Source organism: Arvicola amphibius, chromosome 5, assembly GCF_903992535.2.
Source record: "Arvicola amphibius chromosome 5, mArvAmp1.2, whole genome shotgun sequence".
Taxonomy (NCBI): domain Eukaryota; kingdom Metazoa; phylum Chordata; class Mammalia; order Rodentia; family Cricetidae; genus Arvicola; species Arvicola amphibius.
This window is the reverse complement of record NC_052051.1, coordinates 55,601,614-55,623,355: the sequence shown is the minus strand read 5'-3', so window position 1 is coordinate 55,623,355 and position 21,742 is coordinate 55,601,614. Positions and strand designations below refer to the sequence as shown.

Sequence of the window (21,742 nt, the reverse complement as noted above, 5' to 3'; positions counted from 1 at the left end):
TTTTCAGACCTCCGCTCTGCGGCTCTGCCTGCAGCCCCTCAGCCAAGCTTGCTGTCAGGGGGGCCTGGCCTGCAGTTCTCACCTTGGGGAGAAACTATGCTTCCTGTCCTCCAGTCTCACACTCAGGTACAAGGGGAGCTATGGAAGCCAGCTCCTGGGGAGAGATGGGGTACAGGGTCACAGGGGTTACCTCAGCTTTTCCCCCTGAGATTGGTCTCTACTTGCCTGACGTCTCTTACCCCAGTGCCACCAGGTACTTTGGTTGCCTTCCTCATATCCGGGAACAGGCTCAGGGTTCTGCTTGTCAGGGTCCCATGGCTATTGTTCCAGAAGCCTGTGCTGGGCTGTGGGGAAGACACAAGGGAAGATGGCCCCAGACCTCTCCAGGAAAGTACTGCCCATGGTCTTTATGGGGAAGAGGGGGGGGATCAAGGGAGGATCTGACAGAACAACCAGGAGGAGGGGGAAGAGGGAGGAGGACCCCCTTCTCTTCCCGACTCCTGTGGATAGAAACTGTAGCCTGAGATCATCTAGGAAGCTACCCGTGGTCTGCTGGTAGCCACAGTGCCAGGCCACGTGGCCACTGAACATGGAGTTGCCTGCAATGGGGGCTACTACTCACCTGCCTCCCCTCTGCAGGAGGCTGCTCCATGACATGAGTGCCCTTTGCCTCCTGAGGATACAAATGAGGGGTCCAGATGTCAGGCCCAGCACAGACAAGAGACGAGAGATACCCATTCCTCCTTTCTAGTGGGCCCTATACTCCTGACCCCTGTGCCAACTCGAGTGTGGACCATGGACCCTGGACACTGAGCCCCTGTGGCCCGGCTACATGCTCCAGGGGGATAACCGGTCCTTCATCTTACCCAAACGTGCACCCAATCCCCAGTTCAGAGAGCCTCTACAGGAAGGCTCCACTGGATTGCCATCTTGTGTGGTCCTCTGTGTGTGTGTGGCCCATAACCTTTGTCCTTCCCTGTTTTCTCCCACCCTAAGAGTGCCAGTCTCTATGACTATGTTTCAGCTTTGGAGTCTTCTGTTCTTGCCAGCCCACAGGGGCACCTCCCTCCCCAGGGCACTGAGGTGGCAGGGGTACCCCTCTCTCCAGGGCACTGGCATAGCAGGCAGTGGTGGTTTTCCTGAAGGAGAGACCCTGAGGAAGACACCACAAGGCCTTAGTGCCCTAGACTGAGGAACTGTGCCACCCGACCACCCCCGTATGCCTCTTCTCAGTGTACTCAGCCTCCCGTCATCCAGCCCTGGGACCTGTGCCATCGTCTGAAGCTGGGTGAACGTCTCCTCCTGGGCCACCAACAGCTTTTCCAGGCCCTCGTGTCTGCTGAGCAGCCGTTCCACGTCTGTCACTGAGCACTGAGAGAAATGAGGATGCCGCTCAGAGGAGGGCACCAGCCCCCTTGGCCCTCCGCGCTTAGCCCAGAGGCCGATGAGCAGGCAACGGCAAGATCTGCCTCGGCTCACCCCATAGCTGGGGTCCAGCAGCAGGCCTTCCTGGGAAGCCAGCCAGGCCTCCGCCAGCTCCAGTTTCTGTCGCAGCTGCCGCAGGCCCCAGCTCTGCTCAAGGCGCTGCCCACGCAGGCCCTGTGTGACCTGAAGCTCCTGCAGGTGTCTGTCCAGCTCCTGCAGACACCCTGCCACCTGCAAGAAGAGGCATGGAAGCTTGGGCAGAGCTCCCACCCCAGCAGGGCCAGTGGGAGGGCCAAGCCCACCCAGATCCTTCCTTTCTGCTCCTTCCTCACCCTTGGGGGCTCCCAGGCCTTAGCAGTGAGGCTCATCCCACCCTCCATTCATACCTCCGGGGACACGAAGAGGCCGTTGTCCAGCAGCTGCTGCCCTTCCTGCCGTGTGCTCTGGGCTTGACGGCAGCACTCCTGAATTTCTTGGTCCAGCTCCTCATGCTGCTCAAGGAATTGCTCAGCCCCCACCACATCCCTAGCTGACTCTGAGGAAAGCAGCTCCTGAGACCATGCTCTGCCAGTCAAGGAAAGAGAGCGGCTAGCAGAGCTGGCCAGGCAGCCTCTGGGACCAGGGCAGAAGTGCTACTCCCCCGAAGCCAGGGTAGGGCAGAGCTAAGCGAACAGTCCGGACAGGACCCCTGCTTACAGCAATTCCCGACAGTGCCCAAGAAAGGTGTGGCCCTGTGTGGCCTGCAACAGCTTCTGATTCCATTCCTGGGCTTTAGCCTCCAGGTTGGCCCAGTCCCCTTGCACCTTGGTGAGCCACTCAGCCAGACCCTCCTGAGCCACAGGGTAGCGCTGGCCCAGACAATGGGCCTCCATCTGCACCCTGGTCACCTCTTTCTCAATAGCTGTCAGTTCTCTCTGCAACCAGAACATGAGGTCAGGCCTCACTCTTGGGAAGGGCACACTCCCCATTAAGTGGCTCCTGGCCTGTGGCAACCCCTGTGTTCTGCTCTAAAGCCTGTGCCAAGTCCCCAGGCCAGAGGGGAGTGGTCTGATATCCTGGAGAAGTGGCTCGGGCAGGGCCCAGGTGGACGGCCGTTATCTGTCATCTCTGACGAGAGACTGAGTGAGGCACACAGATCTTTTGCCTGAAGAGTGGGGCTGGGGTGGGCAGCCCTGGGTAAGGCCTTTACCTGCAGACACCTCTGCTGCTGCAGGAGCCGTGCAGGTGACAGGCTGCGGCTGGGGAACTCTCCCTCCAGCAGGGTAGTCTTCTCCTGCAGCCAGCCTTGGAGCGCTGAGACAGCCTGCTCAAAGCTCTGGCGCTCACGGGCTGCAGCCAGGTTCTGGGAGAGAACAAGGGGAAACCTGCTCGGGGCTCTGCTTCGCTCTACAGCTCCACACTACCTGAGACATGGCCTACCTCTCTATGGGCTTCAATTGCCTTGTTCAGCCTCTCCCAGGTGGCCTGGATATGATACTTCTGGGCTTGGATCTGGGGGAAGAACCTGGGTGCTTCTCTTTCCAGGGGGGCCATCAGCTCTCTCAGGGTCTGCACCTTGGCCCGGCCCAGGCTCTGGACTTCTCTGCTGAAAGCACCAAACATGGCTTCCATCGCCTGGAAGGATGTAAGCCCAGGGATTGCAGAGCTGCTACTGGCAGACTTGGAAGCTCATTAAGAGCCTGGCCACACCAGTGGCCCCAGCATCACTTGGCCCTAGAGTTCTAGAACTACAGATTCCTCCAGCCTCCCTATTCACCCCTCAGACTCCCCCATCTTCAAACACATGCCTTCTCCACCTATAGAAGCCTTCCCCTCCTCTCCCCTGGGCCTACTGAGGACTAACCCACCTCGATGTCTTCTAGGTCCTGTCCATAGTCCTGGGACTCGGCAGCAGCCACCTTGGTGGTCAGCCAGGCATCCAGGAGCCGGGCCTCTCGCTCCAGCTGGTGTAGGCGTAATTGCTCACGCAGCGCTTGCCTCCTGCCCTCCGCCCTCTGGAGCAGCTGTGTGTGGGCCTCCCTCACAGCCTGCAACTGGGACAGCACCCTGGGACTAGGACGGGAAGAAAGGGACAGCATAGAGCATAGCCCTCCCTCTCTGGTCTGGACCAGTGTCCTCTGCCCCCGTGACAGCGGCATCTTCTGCTCCTCTCCAAGGATTATGGCTCTGGCATACCTGCCCAGGTGCTGCCCACTCTCCAGGAGGGCCACTGCGTGCTGTAGCTGCTCAGTGCGACTGCCGAACCCCTCCAAATCTCTTATGGTGGCCTCCAGATGCCGCAGAAGAACCTGTGTAGCCTCAGCATCCTGGCCCAGCTCCTCACTGTCCAGAATATGGCCCCGTTCAGCTAGCCAGGATCCCGCCTCCAGGAGCTAGGCGGTGTAAGAGCAGGAATTAGTTTCCTAGGCCTGGCACTTCACTTGGAAACACAGGCAAGGGCTATCAGCCTCAGGGTTGAGTGGGGTGAGGGGATGGACTGAGGGAGGGTGTCCTCAACCAGTTGCATGGGAAAATTGTAGAGTTCTCATTGCCTAGCACCTTCCAGAAGATTCTTACTATACTGGAAGGACCCTGAGTGTCTGTATTTCTAAGGGTTACATGTGATTCTTTCCTTTTTCCTCCATATAACAAATACAATTTACTTTTGCTTCTCTGAGACAAGGTTTCTATTTAGTATAATAAAAGCATATTAAAAATAAAATCAAGTTTTAGCCAACAGTTCTTACTTCATATTTTTCTTTCTTTTTTCTTTTCTTTCTTTTTTTGTTTTTGTTTTTTTATGAGACAGAGTTTCACTTTAGACCTTGGTTGGCCTGGGACTTGAACTGGACCTTCCCGTCTGTTTCTTGAGTGCTGGAACTGTGAGCATGCACCACCATCCCTGGTTTCTAATTACTTTGTTATTTTTGAGACAGGGTCTCATTATATAGCTCAGCCTTCTAGGTGCAGAGAATATACGGCTCACATTTCTTGTTTAGTTTGAGGGGTAGCTCAGATGTAGTTGCCAGGTGATAGCTCCAGGCAATGCTGACCAAGTTCTAGCCGAGAACCCCAGGTTTGGAAAAAACAGTTAAAGTCAAGCCCAGTGCACTCAGTGTTGTGAGCAGAAGCCACAGCGCTTCCCCTGCCCCTGGGTCATCTTTCAGTCCATACACTCCTGGTGTTCTCAGGCCGGTCTGACATCTCAGCACCTACAACATCCTCTCACCTCCATCAAAATCTGCTGGGCTTCCAGAGCCTGCTGCAGCATCCTCCTCCTCCGTGCTGCCTCTGTCTGCAGGTGATCTAGAGCCACCTCCAGCTGCTGCACCCGGGCAGCCACCTCTTCCGCGGCGAAGTGTCCAGCCTGCACAAGCTTGTGACCCGTACCCACCACCACCTGGCTCAGAGCTGTGTGGCTACTGATTTCATTCTCCAGATTCTGCAAAGGATGAAGGACCAGAGAGGTACCAACAATTGGGGAACCGACGCCTCGAGCTGGGCCGAAAGATCCTTCAGACTTTTAAGGAGTTTCCATCCCGGGATTTCCAAAGAAACTAAATGTCCCCAAAGCAGAGGCTTTGCTGGATCACAGTGTCCCGTCCTTGACTGTGAGCCTCCAGCTCCTCTGAGGCAAACCCTCCCCAGCCTCCCGGCATAGGCCAGCACCTGGTGTTTCTCCTGCAGGTGCCGTACAGTGCTCAGGCTCTGGCCATAGTCCTGGGCTGTGGCAGAGGGCAGCTTCTCCTGAATCCAGGCCATTTCCTCATCAGCATCCCTGAAGAACTGTAAGAGTAGGCTCTGGGCTTCCAGGGATGCCCTGCGCTCTTGTAGGGGCCCCTGAAGGCTCAGGAACCTGAAAGGGAACCAGAGGGGGCCACAGCCATCCGTGTTAGAACTAGACTATAACAATGCTCACCTACTCTGTGCCCTCCACTGTGGGCAGGAGAAAAGATGAGAACCATGCCAGAAGGCAGGAGGGGTGCCCCTCCAAGAAGGCAAGGGTGGGTTCTCCTCCCAAGAAAGCAGGGGTGGGGGGATGCCCCTCCAAGGCAGCAGGCAAAGGAGGGCAGGGTACCAAACCAGGGGGGGAGGGGTCTGGGCAATCTACCTCTGAAGCAGCTGCTGGGCTCGCTCTTCCACACCTTTGGCGAGGCAGTGGCCTTCCTGAAAGCAGGCTTGGGCTTGGCCCTGCAGCTCCTGCACTTGCCTGGTCTGACTAGCGATAGCTGCTTCCAGCTCCCTCTGCACCCCCAGGAGCTCGCCCACCCTAGGCAGGTCCTGGCTTTTGACAGGGTCTCCCAGCTCTGCTTCCATGGACTCTAGCCAGCTCTCCAGTTTCTCCAGCATCTTCTGCAGATGCAGAGCCTGGGGCAGGATATAAGAGAGTATAAGAGAGGGGGGTGGTGTGTCCTAGAGGCCTGTCCAGTGAGTTGCTTCATAGCTCCTAACCTCACCTTGCGGGCCCCCAGTAGTCGGGTCATCTTCTTTTGGCAGTTGGCCTGCAGCTCAGCCCAGAGGCCTCCTAGTTCTTGCAGCCGCTCCCGGATGGTCTCTGAGGCTGGGTGGCCTCCTTGTAGCAGCCTCTGCCCCTCCTACACCAGACATTGTACAGACATCCTGGACTAAGGATGCTGGTACCCTGGTACCAATGACCAGCCACACTCTGTGTGACATGGGACAAATTTCCATCCCTTCTTCCCTTCTAGTGTTCATCCTTTTTCCTCCCCCGACCTCTTGAGAGTGTCTCACTACACAGCCCAGACTGGCCTCAGACTCGCCATTACTGCATTACTGCAGTTCTTTCTGTAATCCTGAGTGCTGGGATGATGGTCCGCACACCAAACTGGCTCTTCCTCCTGTCTTCCCCGGCCTTTTCACTACTGTCTAGCCTCAGCCTCACAGTGCTGGCATTATGGGTGTGTGTCCACACCCAGCTTACAAGCTTCTTACTCTAAGTCTGTGTCCTCTCCCATGCAATGGAGTAGGACTGATTATTGGTTAAATGAGGTAAGGAACACGAACTACTTAGCCACACACTTGATATCAGGAGTAACCAGCTTGGGGCCAGGATTCCTTTCCAGACAGAGAAGGAAATGTTTTAAAACCAAACCAAACCAAACAAACACAAAGATACTCTGTTTTGATATCCTGAGCTCCAGGGCTGCTGGCTGTGTCTTATTGTTCCAATATACTCTCTATAAAATTATAGAAAAGGCACCAATTTTGAAGAGGGGATATCTACACACAGCCTAGCACAGCCTGCACAAAGAAAACATGCAAAGGACAGCAGTTGTCACTACTGTGAGTCAAAGCCAGCTGCGAGGGTGTAGGAGACTAGGCTGTGGCCCCTCAGCCTCATGGAACCTCACCATCTGCAGCTCCCGTTGCTGGTAAACACTGGCATCCAGCACAGCCTGGAAATTCTGCTGCTTCTGCAACTGGGTTTGCAATATGGTTGGGTCCTGCTGGCCCTTGTCCAGAGCCACCAGGTTCTTCTCCCTTAACCATGTAGCGACCTAGCACAAGGACAGAACGAAGCTCTGCATTCCCTAACCTCTGGAGAGCCTCTGGGGAAGGTGTACCCCCACAACCCTCCCAGCCCAAGCAATGGGAACCTCATCGGAATCCTGCAAGAAAGTCCGAAGCTGCCGCAGCTCCTCCAGCTGGCGACCCCACACCCTTGCTCGCTCTGTGAGTGCCTCTTTCCTGCAAGAAGAGAGTTTCATGGACTCCCAGGCTCAACCACCAGGACTGGAGAGTGTGTGTGCCCACACCCCGTGTGTGTGTAGCCCAGCCTTTCACGTGTGTGTGTATAGCCGAGACTCTCGTGTGTCCATGAGTATATGTGTGTGTGTGTGTGTGTGTATATATATATATATATAGCCCAGCCTTTCATATGTGTGTGTGTGCATGTGTGTGTAGCCCAGCCTTTCATGATAAGCCAGAGGTTTCCTTTGAAACAAAGACGTATATGTTTTCCCTTCATACCGGTGTCACTTATGTTCATATCCTAACCCTAATCTGAGGACATAACTGTATTTGGAGATAAAATCAGCTGGACTCTGAGAGAACAGGTGTTCTTATATAAGGAGGTTAAGGCAGGACACACCCAAAGGGGTGACCATGTAAGGACACGGGAGAAGACTATACTCCAAAGACAGACTCTTCTATCACCTTGGTCTTGAACTTCTAGCCTCTAGACTTGTGAGAAAATAATTTTTTATTGTTTATATCACCCAGCCTGTAGCACTTTGTTATAATAGTCCAAACTAATACAGTGTCTAAGCAACTTTTTTCTTTTTACTATGTTGGGGATTGAACCTAAGACTTCACACATGCTAGGCAGGTGCTCTCCCACTGAGCTGCACCCCAAGCTCTCCTTTTGCTTTTTAAACCTTGTGAGGCAGGGTCTCACTAACTTGCCCATGACTGTAAATTTACTCCATAGCCCAGGCAGGTCAAGCGATCGTCTTGCCTCAGTTTCTCAAGTAGCTGGGATTACAGGCCTGAGAACACTAGAACTGTTTTGTTTTTATGCTATTTTTACATTTTTTATTATATGTATGTATGTATGTATGTATGTATGTGTGCACGCACGCGCGCGCACGCATGTGCACATGCACAGGGAGGTCAGAGGTCAACTTTTGGAAGCTGGTTCTCTCCTTCCTCCAGAGGTTCCACCAGCTGAAGCTCATACAGCAAGCCCTCTCACCTGGTGAGCCATCTTGAGAATCCCGCCCCCGTTTCTTTTTGAAACAGGGTCTCACTATGTAGCTCAGTAAGGCTTCAAACTTGCTATGCAGCCCAAGCTGGCCTCAAGACTCTTGATCCTCCTGTGCCCCTCCAACAAGTGCTTGGATTACAGGTGTAACCATGCCTGGCTTTAGCCACTTTTTGATTATGCATTGTTGTTAGCAAGAGTACACACACACACACACACACACACACACACACATTTTAATATTTAACACATTTGAAACATTTGATATATGGAAGTTACATTATGTATTAATTTATATATTCTGTATATATACCTTCGAAGCAAAGTATTAAAAACATTAGCAGATGCACACAGAATAAAGTTGTGATACTTCCAACCCAGGGGCCATGAACAGTTCCTCATTAGCTTTTCCCTTCCCTGGTGTTAACCAGAGGGCATGGAGCTGGGGGAAACTAGAGGTAGACTGAAGCTGAACAGCCTTCTGAGTATGGCACAGCCTGGGGCGAGGGAAGGGGTCAATGCCATCCTGCTGGGGTTGACTAGGCCTGTGGGAACCACCTAATGTAACAGAACTGGAAACTAACTTGCTGTTTATCTACTCAGACCTCCATGGATACCCAGGAAATTCACCTGCAAGAACAGAGAGGGGTGGGGCCTGAGAGAGGACCTGGGTTCGATTCCCAGCACCCACAGGGCAGCTCACAATCATTTACAACTCTAGTTACAGGAAACCTGATGCCCTCTTCTGGCCTCTAGAGGCACCAGGCAAACACATGGTGCACAGACATACATGTAGGCAAAACACTCATACACATAAAATATAAAGAGATAAGTAATTGAGAGGAGATAAACTAGCTCCTGCTGGACCACCAGCCCAAGGAGCCACAGAAGTGGGAAGGAAGGTAGCTCCAGCTAGTCTGGGACATGGCTTTTGACTGTCTCTGCTTTGGTCTATACACTGGAGGAGCTGGGCCCACTAAGCCACGGGAGCTGTTATAGGGGAAGGCAAGGCTAATGTCACGAAATGTGCAGGCCTTGCAGGTCTACAGTTGAGCTTCAGATGCATAGGAGATCTTCAGCCTACTCGGGGCATAGGTACCATGCTAAGACCCCAGGCCCTCAGAGATAGATTTAAGACTTAACTAGGGCAGTGGAATCTGCCTCAGGTTCACCCATTGGGTAGCAGAGCGACTCAGGACTGACCTAGCATGCTCCTGTCCCTCCCACGTCATTAAGTCACTTCCTCTCAGTTTCCTAGTGTGAGCTTCTTAGTGGAGGAAGCTGGGATGAAGGAAGTGGATGCCATATATTGTCTGATGGAGAACAGGCCGACATATTGCCAGGTCAGGGGTGGGGGATACTCCTAGTGTCCTACCCTAGGCTTTGGAAATGCTAGTAGTTGAACCAAGGAGTAGAACAGGAAGGGAAGAGCTTGGATAATAGATATCCAAGCTAGCTCACCCCAGTTCCCATCATCCCAGAGCCACGGGTACCTCAGGAGTAGGCCCTGGCACCTAGCCAGGATGCTGTGGGCCTCAGGGTGTCCACTCTGGTGCAGGCTGTGGGCTGTGGCCTCCAGTGCACTGATCTCTTCAGCCCTTGCTTTCAGGTTCTGCTTGCGCCTCTTGTGCTTTAACAGAAGGGTCTCCACTGCGGCCAAGGGGTCCTTCTGAAAGTGGCGTGCTGATGATGACTATAGGGTTGCCACCACTCCATCATGAACCACCCGCTTCCCTCTAGAACCCCTTTCCACAGGCGATTGACCTCCCAAGGACCCCACAAAGCTGCTTCTAGCTTTAGGATAGAGGAGGCCGCATCTGTGTCCATTTCCAGGGTAAGCTGAAGGCTTCCCTCTCTCCTCCACGCTCTGAGTAGGACTGTGTTGGCCTGATTATTCTTCCAGGTCTATGTGAGTTCTGCTTGTCTGTTTCTGGGGCTAAGGCGATGTTGGAATGAGGAAAGAGCTGTGAGGGAATGACCAGCCTAACCATTAGCTCACTCCCTCGGCCCCTCAGACCCTACACCCAAAGGGGCAAGGACACTTAGGATGGATGGTAACCACTCCTGACTCAGAGAGCTTGAGTGCTCCCGGCCATCCTTCCCCACTCCCCTTGGGCACCTACCGCAAGTCCCTCACTAGCTAGAGAGGACTCCTCGCTGTCGAGCCAGCGTTCCACCTTTTTCACAGAGCTCAGAAGTAGCTGGTAAAAAAATGACAAAAGACCAAGTCAGGAGAGGGCCCAGTGACTACACAGACAGGGGTGTGACCTTTCTGGTGGCTCAGGTTGAAGAACCAGGGGCCTGGTGCCGTGGTACAGTAGCAGGTATAGAACGGCAGCAACACCCAAGGGAGGTAGTCCTTTCAGCTTTGGCCTTGACCAGGGCTGTGGAGACCCGTAGCCCTGAGAGTGGGGTAGGCTGGAGTTGGTCTGGGGCCCACCTGCTGCTCCAGGGCTTGTTGGAGCTGCTGCTGCCGCCTCTGCCATGTTTCTTCCAGGCTACTCAACTCCTGCTCCGCAGCAGCCAGGGGCTGACGAACCGCAGAGGCCAGTTGGTATCCAGATGCAAGCAGTTGCTGTTCCATGCTTCGGGCCAGGCTAAGGCTGGCTGTTCGGATGTCCAGCTCAGCCTGTAATAGGCCCAAGATCAATGCCCTGTAGGCTGGGGCTTACCAGAGGTCCAGCAGGAAGGAGACGGGAGGATGGAAATCAAGAGGAGGATGGAAAAGGACAAAGTTGGTCAGGAGACAGAGAAAGGTCAGAGAAATGGGGGATAGCGAGGGGGACACATTTGAAAGACCTAGCACCTTGGGACTGCGGCTCACCTTGTATGCCTGGTGTTCTTGCAGCATGTACTGGGATCTCTCGGGGCTGCAGGGGGTTCCCCGCAGGTCTATCTTGGCCTTCAGTCCCTGTGCCCAGTCCTGCAGCTCCCACAGCAGCATCTGGAGCTTCCAGGCTTTGTGGCCCACACCTAGTGACTCCGTCCTGCTCACAGGACTCTCTAGTTAGTTCTAGAATCATGGAGCCTCCTCTCCCTCATGCCCAGTATCCTTTAATCCCCAAGAAGGTCTGTGGGCTGGGAACTCATTGGTAAATGGTACAGAAATTCAGGAGAAAGAGGGGTCAAAAGGAAGTGTGTGGATTGAGAACTAGGTGGGGAAGGGGGGCCGTTCGGCATGGGACTAAGGCCCAAGGACTCATACCACTTCTGGGCCCTGCTCCAGACCTTCTGCCAGCTGTCCATCATTTCTCGTCGCTTATGACTGAGGCTGTGGGCAGCCTCAGGACTGCTCTTGCAGAGGCGGTCAACCTTAACCTCAAGAGACTGTGGGGATAAAGGTCAGAGGCTAGGCCGAAGGGGCCCGGGCTATGCGGGTCTTAGCAAATGGCTCTCAGGAGCTCACCAGGGCTCCTGAGGATGTACCTAGGGCCCGGATCCCCTAAACGCACACCTCCACCTGAGTCTGGATGAGGCCCATCCCCTGCTGCAGCATTTCCCGTTTCCATGACAGCCTCTGTACACTCTCCAGATCTTCTGTACTCTCCAGGGCCTGGATCAGGGCTTCCTGGCAGGGTGGGAGGGGGAGCCATTGCAGGTTAGGCCTAACTTCAGCTGTCCCCTCATCACAGCAGCCTAGCCGCCTCGGGTGACAGTGGAGAATGAAGCACCCTACACGAGTCCCTCCCAGTCAGCTCGGTGGGACTGGAGCAGGGCCCAAGGCATTTTCCTCATGTGAAACCACGAGAGTTCTGGGGCAGGACTTTGGGTCTTTACTTTCCCTGGTAGGACGCATGTAGCACTTCCTGGCGTTTGATCTCTTCTACTCTCTTCCCTCCGGGAAGAGATCTCAGAGGATGGAGACCAGGGTTAGCTGTGAGGCCAGGACCCAGGGGAAGAGGATGCTGTCCCCATTGGACTTGTCAGGTTGTAGAGGTCTCACTTGAACCTCCCAAGCTCTCGTGCACCTGCATCTCTGTGGGAGCTGGCTCCATCCCGGACCAGACCTCTTCTGGACTTTAGACTTGCTTAGAGTCCGAGGAGAATAGGTGTGCTCTGGCTGCTAGACCCATCACACACCTGGGCTAGAAAGAGGCAGGGGGACTGGCTCGGGAGCTGCAGAGGTGGGGGTGGAGGTTTAGAGTCTCCGGTGGGCTCCTAGTGGGACCCAGCTGAAGAGCCGAGGCGGGCCAGGGACTGGAGTCATGGGAGAGTCAGGCAGTGCCACTCCCAACTCAGTACACAAGGAGACTTCTCACTCTACCTTTTCCCTGATCCGCTCAGTGATGTCATCCAGTGCACTGGACAACGTATGCATCTCCAGGGCTGCTTCAAGCCGCTGCTGATACAGGAGCAGGTTGTCACGGAGAGTCTTCCACCTGACCAAAGGATGGGGGTGAACCTTGCAGCCCGAGGTGGCACCCGGCCCCTCTTCAGCCCCACTCCTCTCCCCAGCCTGAGACTGACCTATCGCTGAGCTGGCTTTGCCGCTGGCAGATGGTCTCAGATTCCTCAGGGCTCTGGTTCTTGTGCTGCAGTGACAAGTTTTTGATTCTCCTGACGTAGGTGTCATCCACTGTGACCTGTGGGAAGGCAGAAGTGTGGACACTAACGCTACTTGTTCAGGGCCTCTCCTTGGAAAAGCTGCCGTGCCGTGCCGTGCCCTGCTGAACGCAACCGCCATCTTGGGGAGTTCAGTTCAGCTGTGCCACTGCACAAAGATCATCCCAGCTGGGCTTGTTGATGTTTGGGCTTCCTCGCAGGTGGGTAGGTGGGGGGGTCACAGGGCCCTCACCTGAATATCCAGGTGCTCCATAGCATCTGCTGCATGCAATTCTGCCTTAATTGCACATGGGGAAGAGGCTAGAGTGTATGAACCTGGGAAGAGTGCCGGAGGGGGCTCCTCCAGAGCCCTCATCCCTTCTAGGTAAGGCTTCTCAGCTTGTTGGGGGAGGAGAACCCACATTCCTGTATTGTGCTCCATGAGGAAGCCCAGTGAACCCAGGATGAACTTTGTCTCATGTCTTTATTTGTCCCTGGGGCCTCGGGAGAAGGGGGAGATATTGCTTATGTCTCCCCCGGGAAGGAATTTTAGCAACCACAGCACATTTGGGGAGTGGGAGGTGGCTGCTTCCTCTGCAGTAACTGGAGATCACCGCTTCAGCTCTCAGGTGGGGAAACGTTCTCAGAACGAGGACTGGGTAAGAGGGGGGAAGGTGACCACAGGCCCATGAGTAGTGTGTAAAAATGGAGCTTGGACACAGGCAGGCTTACAGGTCCTCAGGGAGGGGAGCCCCAGCAGGGTGATTACAGGCTTCCTGTTCCCACATTTGTACCATTTAACTCCTCTTAATCTCCAAAGCCCCTTCCTGTGAAGCGGCTCATCTGAGAGGTGATCCGGAGCACAGTGGGGCTCAAAGGGCCATGTGCTCTCTCATGACAGGGCCATGAGAGTCTCAAGACTTGCACCCAGGGAGCTCCTTCCTGCTGTACCATGTGGCACAGCAGCCAGCAAATGCTACCACCAGCTAAGGAAGTATTGGGGTTGAGACTGCAGCCTTTACCAAAACCTATACACCTGTGTAAAGGTTAGCACAAGGATCAAGCTGACCCCCAAGTGGGTTAAGCACACCCCATCATTCAACATCTGATCATGAACATATTTGCCAATGTCCCCCCTCTGTATTGCAGAAATAGATTCCCGGTGTATTTAGTCAGTTGTGTGGGCGAGGAGATGCTGAACTACTCACACCGAAGGCAGGCATTGATGATCCACTACACTCAGGCAGAGATTGTATCTTTTTTTAGTAATTTTGAAATATTAAGTTATGGTTGCAATTTTGTATAAGTTCAGAAGATTGCCAAAGTTTCTCAGTGGCTCCAGGGACCACCCCTGCTTCTTACCATAACACTGAAACCAGTCTACCAACTTCTCCAGAAGAGGGATAATGTTATTATAGGTGTATAATCATGTAATCACCACTACACACATATATTTGCTCACCTCTGAGGAAGGCATGCTACCCATTTTAGAGATGAAGAAACCAAGGATTGTTAGGTGAAGGAACTTGCCTAAGTGTGTCCGAGTAACACAAAGCCGAGCTTGAGCTTTCCCTGGATTCTGGAGTCCATCAGACAAATGTCTCAATGGGAGATACTGTGTCAACCCTCTTGAGCACAGCCTCTCACCTGTAATTTGCGGACCTGTCTGCAGAGCTGCAGGCAGTGCTCCAGGTTCAGGCCCACGTCACTGCGGTTCACCATCCTCTCCTGCGGAGGCCAAGGGTGGGGATGCAATGCTTAGCTCTGGCCACTTGCAGCTGAAGCTGGGTCTTCCCACCAGAGCTCCCTCCTAGCATTGGGGAACCAGACAACTGCAGGCCTGGCTTTTCCCCACCCCATCCTTAGCTCCCGGTCCCCAAATGCCCTGTTCAGGGAAGCCTTCACCTTCTCCTGGATCCAGGCCTCTGCGAGGTCCACTCTCTGCAGGAATTCCAGGAAGCTGTATCTGTCCTCCAGGGCCTGGCCCCGCAGGGTCACTGCCTGCCTCAGCTTCTCCCAGAGCTCCCACAGGGCCTTCAGCTTCGGGGAGACCTCTCCAGTCCGAGGATGGCACTGTCTGAGGAGCCCTTCGCCTTGCTGGGAGACAGGAAGAGGGGAGCGTTCAGCACCTTTCTTACCTGAAACCTTAGCCATCAACACTTTAGTCTGGGCTGAGGCTAGGGTTACCTTGGCAACAGAGATCATGACCTGCTCGTGGGCCTGAACCTCAGCCTTGAAAACCTGGTGTTTCTGCAGGTGCTTCAGATAATCTTTTAGGTTTCCAAGAGGGCTCCAGGCTCTCAGTTGCTGGACCCGCTCCTGCATCCAGTCCTCAACCTGGTTGGGATGGGGCACAAATCCTATGATGTCCCATTCTGAAGACCCCCCCCACTCTCCCTCAACTCCCATTCCACACCAGCAAAGTTCAGGTGGTGGGCTACTGGGGGCAGAGCTAGCAGTATCTAGTAAACAAGAACCAGGCGTCTAGCCCAGGAAGCCACAGCCCAGGCCAGCCTGAGCAAGGAACTTGGATGGGAGTCCATTTCAGAGGAGTGAGCCTCCTGTTCCAGGAACGTGTACAGCTATGTTCTCCTTCCTATAGCCCTTCCTTGCGTTGGCTCTGTCAGTGTTCAGCAAACAGATAAATCTCAGCCTCCAGGAAGCCATTTAAAACTCTTTCTGTCGTCATAGTGTTCTGCTGAGTATGACTGTCACCTCAGGCTGTACAATGTACTCTAAGGGTTGGGCAATGGGCAGGGATGGTCCTCTGACCTGAGCTGCTGCCCTGGTAAAGTTGGCCATCATCAGGGAGGAGTGTAGGGCCTGGCCTCGGCTCTGTGCCAGCTCCTTCACTCGCGCCCGGTGCTCCAGCACGTGGCAAAGCAGCTTCTGCCCCTTAGGGCTTGGAATGGTCTTCAGCTGCTCACACAGAGCCGCTTCCTGTGGAGAACAAACACCTTCTGTGGTCTGCTCTGGCATCCTGGCCACTGACTTTCTCTCAGCTCTGTGGTTAAGGGCTGGCTGAAGGCCCTGGCAGTAGCCAGAACCCCTCTCCTTTCAGCGACCTTAGACTAAGTAAATGCTCCCGGGGGGGGGGGGGGCTGCAGTGCAGAGCACCCCAGCCTGGGTCTTTTCTGGGCATATGCCCAACACACAGCCACGGTACCCCTTTTGAAGACTCTCCCATCGCCATGTCATGTTCAGGGCTCCCTGAGTCCATCACCTTCGTGTCCTGGAGAGCCAGCACTTTCTGGAAGATCACGTGCTTGCTGATCAAGTGTTCCACTTCTTCCACCGAGCTCCCCAGGGCGCCGGCTTTTAGGAACGCCTAAATCATTTCGAGGAGAGGTCAGAGCACTGAAGGCTGCCAGTGCTGTCTGCCAAGACAGGACCCCTGCAGCCTGAGTAGCTGACATGAACACCGCACTTGACGGGGAGTGGTGAGGGGGAACAGGAGCCCAGGAAGGAGGCCAACAACACTTCAGCCTCTGACAAAGTGGAGCTTATGGGCCATCTCTATCGAATTCCATGGGTCTCAGTGTCCAGGCTGGGGAAGAGCAGGGCTAGATCTGGCCTGCGGGTGCTAGTGGAGGCCATGGTGCCCCGGTGAGCTCCAGTAGCCACTGGGGAGGACTCAGCCACAGCCCTATCCCTATGTCCAAGAAAAAGCCAGAGACTCAGGAAGAAAGGGAAGAGCAGACAGAGGCATGGAAGAGGAGAAGGAGGGTCAGAGTCGGGGCAGCAACACCTGCCTCCTGGCCAGTGAGGATCTTTGCCAGGTGCTCACACTGTCTGAGGAGGCGCTGTTCTTGAAGCATGGCCTGCAGCTTCTCTTGCTTGAGTGTCCAGGCCTTGAACACCTGGTCACGTTCTTCCTGTAGGGCTTGAAGCCCGTCCTGGACCTGAAGATGAGACAGTGGCAGTTGGGGCTAGGGAGGGCCACAATAGGTCCCCAGGGAAGCCTTGGAGAAGGGGCAGTGGGGTGGGGGCCACAATAGATCCCCAGGGAAGCCTTGGAGAAGGGGCAGTGGGCTGGGGAGGGTCACAATAGATCCCCAGGGAAGCCTTGGAGAAGAGGTGGTGGGGGTGGGAAAGAGGCAGCCCAAGGGAGGACAGGGTAGGTGGGGAGCATGGGAAAAATGCCCACCTCCTTAATGGGTGCCCCTGCGGCCAGAAGTGCTTGCTGGCCCAGCTTAGCGGCCCGCTGCTGCAGCTCTTCCCCAGCTTCCAGTTCTGCCCGCAGCCATTGGTGGGCTCTGAGCCTGAGCAGGTTACTGCTGGGTTCCCAGGAACCCTCCTCCACCTGCAGCTCCTGATGCATGCTGGCCACCCAGGAGGTGTACTGCCTCACCTGACCCCGGGACACAACGGGGAGCCACTGAGATGGGGCTGTGACAAAGAACTGCGGCCTGCCTGAACCCATGCACATACAGAGACATCAAGCTGCCTGAGACAGGGCTTCTGGGGAAACTCACAAGCCTCTGTCCCTTGGTTTCTCTGTCACCATCCAACCCAGTCCTTCCAGGATCACAGACCCTCGCGCTTGCCCTTTCTGGCCACACTTATTTTCCCTCCAGAACTAGAGGGCCTCGGTGCGTGCACACATCTGTGTACACACACACCCCTCCCGAGAGGAGAGAGCCCTCACCGCTGTGTGGAATCGGACCAGGAGGTGTGCTCGCTCCAGCTGGGCCCTGCGCCGCTCCACACGCAGCTGTAGGGTCTTCCAGGCTTGAGTTACAGCTTGCTGCTTCTGCTGGACAGCGGCCAGGGCCTGAGGACCTGGACACAGCTTCTGCACTCTGTCTCCAGCCTTCAGTAGTTCCTGCAGCTAGCAGGTAAGGGTAGGGGAAGAGAGCAGTTTCTTCCTGAGGTGAAAGGATCTGAGCATCCCAAGGGAGGTTCTGTGTCTAAGTACTCAAGCCTGGAAACTTCTTGGGCCATGCTCTGCCACGCACAGCAGCCCCAGTGAGAACAAATGGACCAGGAGGGAGGGCTGGTAGCAACCTGCTAACCTGCTGTTCCATGCCTGCCAGCTCACGTGCCAGCCCCTCATGTCTCTGCAGCTGGTTCTCTACCCCATGCAGGTCCTGGGCCACATCATTAGGGAGGCTTGTCATTTTCTCCTAGGGCAGAAAAGGGTTAGAGCAGGGCAGGAAGGTAGGGTGGGGCACTGAACCTGGTAGATCCACGTCTAGAGTTCATACCTGAATCTGAGTAAGGACTTCTAGAAGGTCTCTGTGGACTCTGAGGGCAGTCTCTGCGTCATGGAGCAGGCGGCTTTGGGCACGGGTCGACTGCCACAGTTCAGACCAGGCAGCCCTACCGCACAGAAGAGCAGCCATGGGTCAGCCTGTATTCCCTCTCTGGTCTGTCTAGCTCCTGAATGGGGTCTTCTCTTTGAGCCGCCTGCTTCTGGCTCCCCCTTCCTACAGACTCTGCCTCCTTCTGCAGAGCCTCCCTAGCTCCCTAGTGTAGCTGTGTGCTCTAGCCTGCCACGCTCAGCATTTCACCACTCTCTCTGTTCTAACACTGCTCCCATCTTTTGGGTCTGATTTCAGCATGTTGATGGGTCCCATTTGTGGTGGTTTGAATAGCAATGGCCCTCATAGACTCATGTGTTTGAATGTTTGGCCCATAGGGAGTGACATTATTAGGAGGTGTGGCCTTGTTGGAGCAAGTGTGACCTTGTTAGAGAAAGTATGTCATTGGGGGACTGGCTTTGAGGTCTCAAATATGCTCAAGCTATGCTCAGTGTGGGACAGTTCACTTCCTGTTGCCTGGGGATCAAGATGTAAGAACTCTCAGCTCCTTCTCCAGCACCATGCCTGCCTGCATGCTGCCATGGCCTGCCATGATGGTAATGGACTAACCCTCTGAAACGTTAAGCCAGTCCCAGCTAAATGTTTTCCTTTATAAGAGTTGCCATGGTCATGGTGTCTCTTTACAGCAATAGAAACTATTAACTATGACACCATCACAAATGCCTTTAGCAGAGAGTCCCTGTCTTTCCTCTATTTCTCCCTATATATGTTCCCCCTGTGCTCCAAGGCTTCTTCCAGGCTAGACTTTATGCTGAAGGTCATAAGAAGATCTGACCTTGCCTTAAGCTCACAGGCTAGAGAAGGGCCCATGCCAGCAGGTGGACACCTAGGAATAATGCATGGAAGAGCTGTGAGCATGGGAATTTGGAGCTCAGAGCTCATGGGAGGCCTTCTCTCTAGCTAAGGTAGTTTCTTTCCACAGCTCCTCCTGCAGGTCCAAGGAGGCAGTAACTGGGAAAAGTGTCCCTGGGGGGCTGGGAATATCTGATTGGTATCCTGTAGTGGAGGCTGTTTGTTTGTTCCTGGCTGCCCTGACCCAAAATAACCACACAGAAACTATATTATTTAAGTCACTGCTTGGCCAATCACTTAAGCGTATTGCTAGATAGCTCTTATATCTGTGGTCAACCCATTTCTATTATTTTATATTTTACCATGAGGTTTGTGGTCTACCAGCAAGGTGCCAGCTGGCAGCTGGCATCTTTCCCCTCTGGTGGCTACATAGCGTCTGTCACAACTCTGCCTTCTTTCTCCCAGCTGTTTAGTTTTCTCCACCTAGCTCTACTCGGCCTTATCATAGGCCAAGCCAGCTTCTTTATTCATTAACCAATAAAAACAATACAATACAATACAGAAGGACTTCTCACACCATTATTTTTTTTTGCTTGATACCTGTTTTGTTATATGTAATTTTACTATGTTAAAGTTAAAACCTTCCTTTTTATTTAAACAGAAAAGGGGAATTGGTGTGAGAAGTCCTTCTGTACATGTGTTGCTTTTATTGGTTAATGAATAAAGAAGCTGGCTTGGCCTGTGATAGGGCCGAGTAGAGCTAGGCAGGGAATACTAAACTGAATGCTGGGAGAAAGAAGGCGGAGTTGTGAGACATCATGTAGCCCATGGTAAAATATAAAATAATAGAAATGGGTTAACCAAGCTAGCAATATGCTTAAGTGATTGGTCAAGCAGTGACTTGAATAAAATAGTTTCTGTGTGATTATTTTGGGCCAGGACAGCCGGGAACGAACCAACAGCCTCCTACTACAGTATCCCCAGCCTCATCTTCCTTCACAGACCACAGTGGAGGTTTTAGCATCTCAGGGACCTTGCCCCCTCTCGCTGAGCAAGCAGGGTCCTATGTCCCACAGAGAGTACCACCCTTTGTTAACACTCCAAGACACTGGGTCAGCGCCCTCCCCCAAACCCAGACCGTTGCCTGAGCCATCACACTCACCGTAGATCCTGCTGCCTCTGGTGGGCCTTGGGTGCAGCACTGTGCCCACACTCTAGAAGGCTTTCTGCCAGCTGCTGGCAGGCTTCTACTCGCTGGACACCAGTTTCAATTTGGTTCTGAAACTTTGCAAACTTAGTGCAGAGTTGCTGAGGAGAGGGGAGTAGATGACAGGATAGTCTTAGTCTAGGTACTCAGCAACAGTGTAGAGCTGTGTGGCTATACTGCCGGCACAGTCCACCCCGAAGGCACAGTCCACCCAGCCAAGCAGGACTCGCTCCTGTCATCAGCATCTGCCTCCTGCCTCTTCCCTGCTCCTAGCCTCACCAGCACATGCTCATAGTCTTCTCCAAAGTTGTCCCCTCCACTGGCCACTTGTTTCCAGCTGGCCAGCCAGCTCTGCAGGTCCTCGGCTTCTCTCATGAATTTGTGTAGCTTCAGGGTCCCCTCCAGCTCCTGGCCCCTGTGGTGGCAGCCAGGGGTTTCCCAGATGTTAGCAGCTTGTTCATCCCCCTGATGGTAGGACCTGAGGGTGGGGTGCTGAGGAGTGGAGTTACTTATGATCGTTGCCCAAGCCTTTGACGTGGGAAGAAGACATAGCAAGGCCAGGGTAGGGGACAAAGGACGCTGGCAAGAGATGGAGGGCTGGCAATTGAGGGCCCAGTTCCTAAGTGGGCTTTTACTGCAGAACTTAGAGAGAGGTGAGAAATGTGAAATCTCAGCCTTCTCCTGGTGCATCCTAAGGCCTGGGTTCCCGCCAGCAAAGGGCCACAGCAGGGGACAGTCAGCTGTGCTTAGGGCCCCTGTGCCCACTGATGAGAGGGTCCATAGTGCCCCTCACCTTGCATCTGCCAGCTTTTGCAGTGCCTGCAATTGCTCCCGTACCGTACCCAGATGCTCAGTGGCCTCAGATCCACAGAGGGCCTGGAATCTCTGCTCAAGATCCTCCGTGGAACTCCAATAAAGAGCTAATTCCTGCTGCAGCATCTGCCAACGTAAGAGCCCAGACTGGGTGGTACTTCATCTCTCCATACGCTACCCACAACACAACCTGCACACTCACCCCCAGGCACCCATTCATCCGCTCACACACTCATTCACTTACCAGTGGACTCATCCAGCTGCCTACCCATCCACGTTCCACTCAGCTTCACCCACCCACTACCCACTTACCCAAGACTGATGGCACTTTACTCTTTTACAAAATGAAGATATGGTCTCCGTCCTCAGAGGGCTCACTACTTAGCCAGAAAGAGTAAATGGTGGGAAGACTGGGCCAAGGAAGGGAGGGCACAGGAGCCATCATGTTGGACCCCCAATATCACAGTGTAAAAACAGACCGAGCTGAGCAAGCCTCTCTGCATGCTTGGTACATGGAGGCTACATGAGGCCAAGCCTGCAGGCATATCCTTCAGGAACAGCTCACTGAAAATCCTCAGCCATGAGGCACCGCCGAACAGTGACCACTGGGGCATGCAGGAAAGTATCTGGACAGGAGGACATTTCCATGACAAGAAGCAGGAGTGCAGTGGGGCTGAGGCTTTGGGGTTTGATGGTTCTAGGAATCCACACTGGCCTCCCTCCTTCCTCTCAGGGAGACTTATGGGAGAAGATGGGTTTTAGGATGGCAACGGGCTAACAAAAGGATGATATTCAGAGTCCCAGAGAAGGACACCTGTGACAGACACAGGACAGGCTGGAGCAGGAGACTGTGAGGAGCGGGAAAGTGCCAGGAAGGAGATTTTGCGTGGAGAGGCGGGTCCAGGAAGGCTCCAGGGGGTAAACACACTCCTGCAT

The 21,742-nt window shown here is 54.1% G+C and overlaps 1 protein-coding gene across 1 annotated transcript in view; it reads right to left on the bottom strand.

Annotated features, from left to right (window-relative positions):
* Positions 1-78: 78 nt before the first annotated feature.
* Positions 79-21,742, bottom strand: part of Sptbn5 (spectrin beta, non-erythrocytic 5) — a 41,500-nt gene continuing 19,836 nt past the window's right edge. The window contains 39 exon segments of the mRNA XM_038329681.1: positions 79-118; positions 120-154; positions 240-344; positions 623-673; positions 1,267-1,371; positions 1,480-1,656; positions 1,812-1,989; positions 2,122-2,432; positions 2,615-2,767; positions 2,845-3,039; positions 3,273-3,477; positions 3,601-3,797; positions 4,634-4,846; positions 5,074-5,260; positions 5,516-5,772; positions 5,862-5,999; positions 6,777-6,923; positions 7,023-7,113; positions 9,622-9,794; positions 10,252-10,329; positions 10,569-10,757; positions 10,953-11,118; positions 11,337-11,455; positions 11,583-11,696; positions 12,393-12,507; positions 12,596-12,711; positions 14,318-14,398; positions 14,576-14,767; positions 14,858-15,007; positions 15,443-15,610; positions 15,894-15,998; positions 16,423-16,572; positions 16,818-17,021; positions 17,319-17,501; positions 17,686-17,796; positions 17,878-17,992; positions 19,949-20,094; positions 20,273-20,408; positions 20,787-20,932. Coding sequence (XP_038185609.1) covers positions 79-118; positions 120-154; positions 240-344; positions 623-673; positions 1,267-1,371; positions 1,480-1,656; positions 1,812-1,989; positions 2,122-2,432; positions 2,615-2,767; positions 2,845-3,039; positions 3,273-3,477; positions 3,601-3,797; positions 4,634-4,846; positions 5,074-5,260; positions 5,516-5,772; positions 5,862-5,999; positions 6,777-6,923; positions 7,023-7,113; positions 9,622-9,794; positions 10,252-10,329; positions 10,569-10,757; positions 10,953-11,118; positions 11,337-11,455; positions 11,583-11,696; positions 12,393-12,507; positions 12,596-12,711; positions 14,318-14,398; positions 14,576-14,767; positions 14,858-15,007; positions 15,443-15,610; positions 15,894-15,998; positions 16,423-16,572; positions 16,818-17,021; positions 17,319-17,501; positions 17,686-17,796; positions 17,878-17,992; positions 19,949-20,094; positions 20,273-20,408; positions 20,787-20,932 — 5,742 coding nt within the window.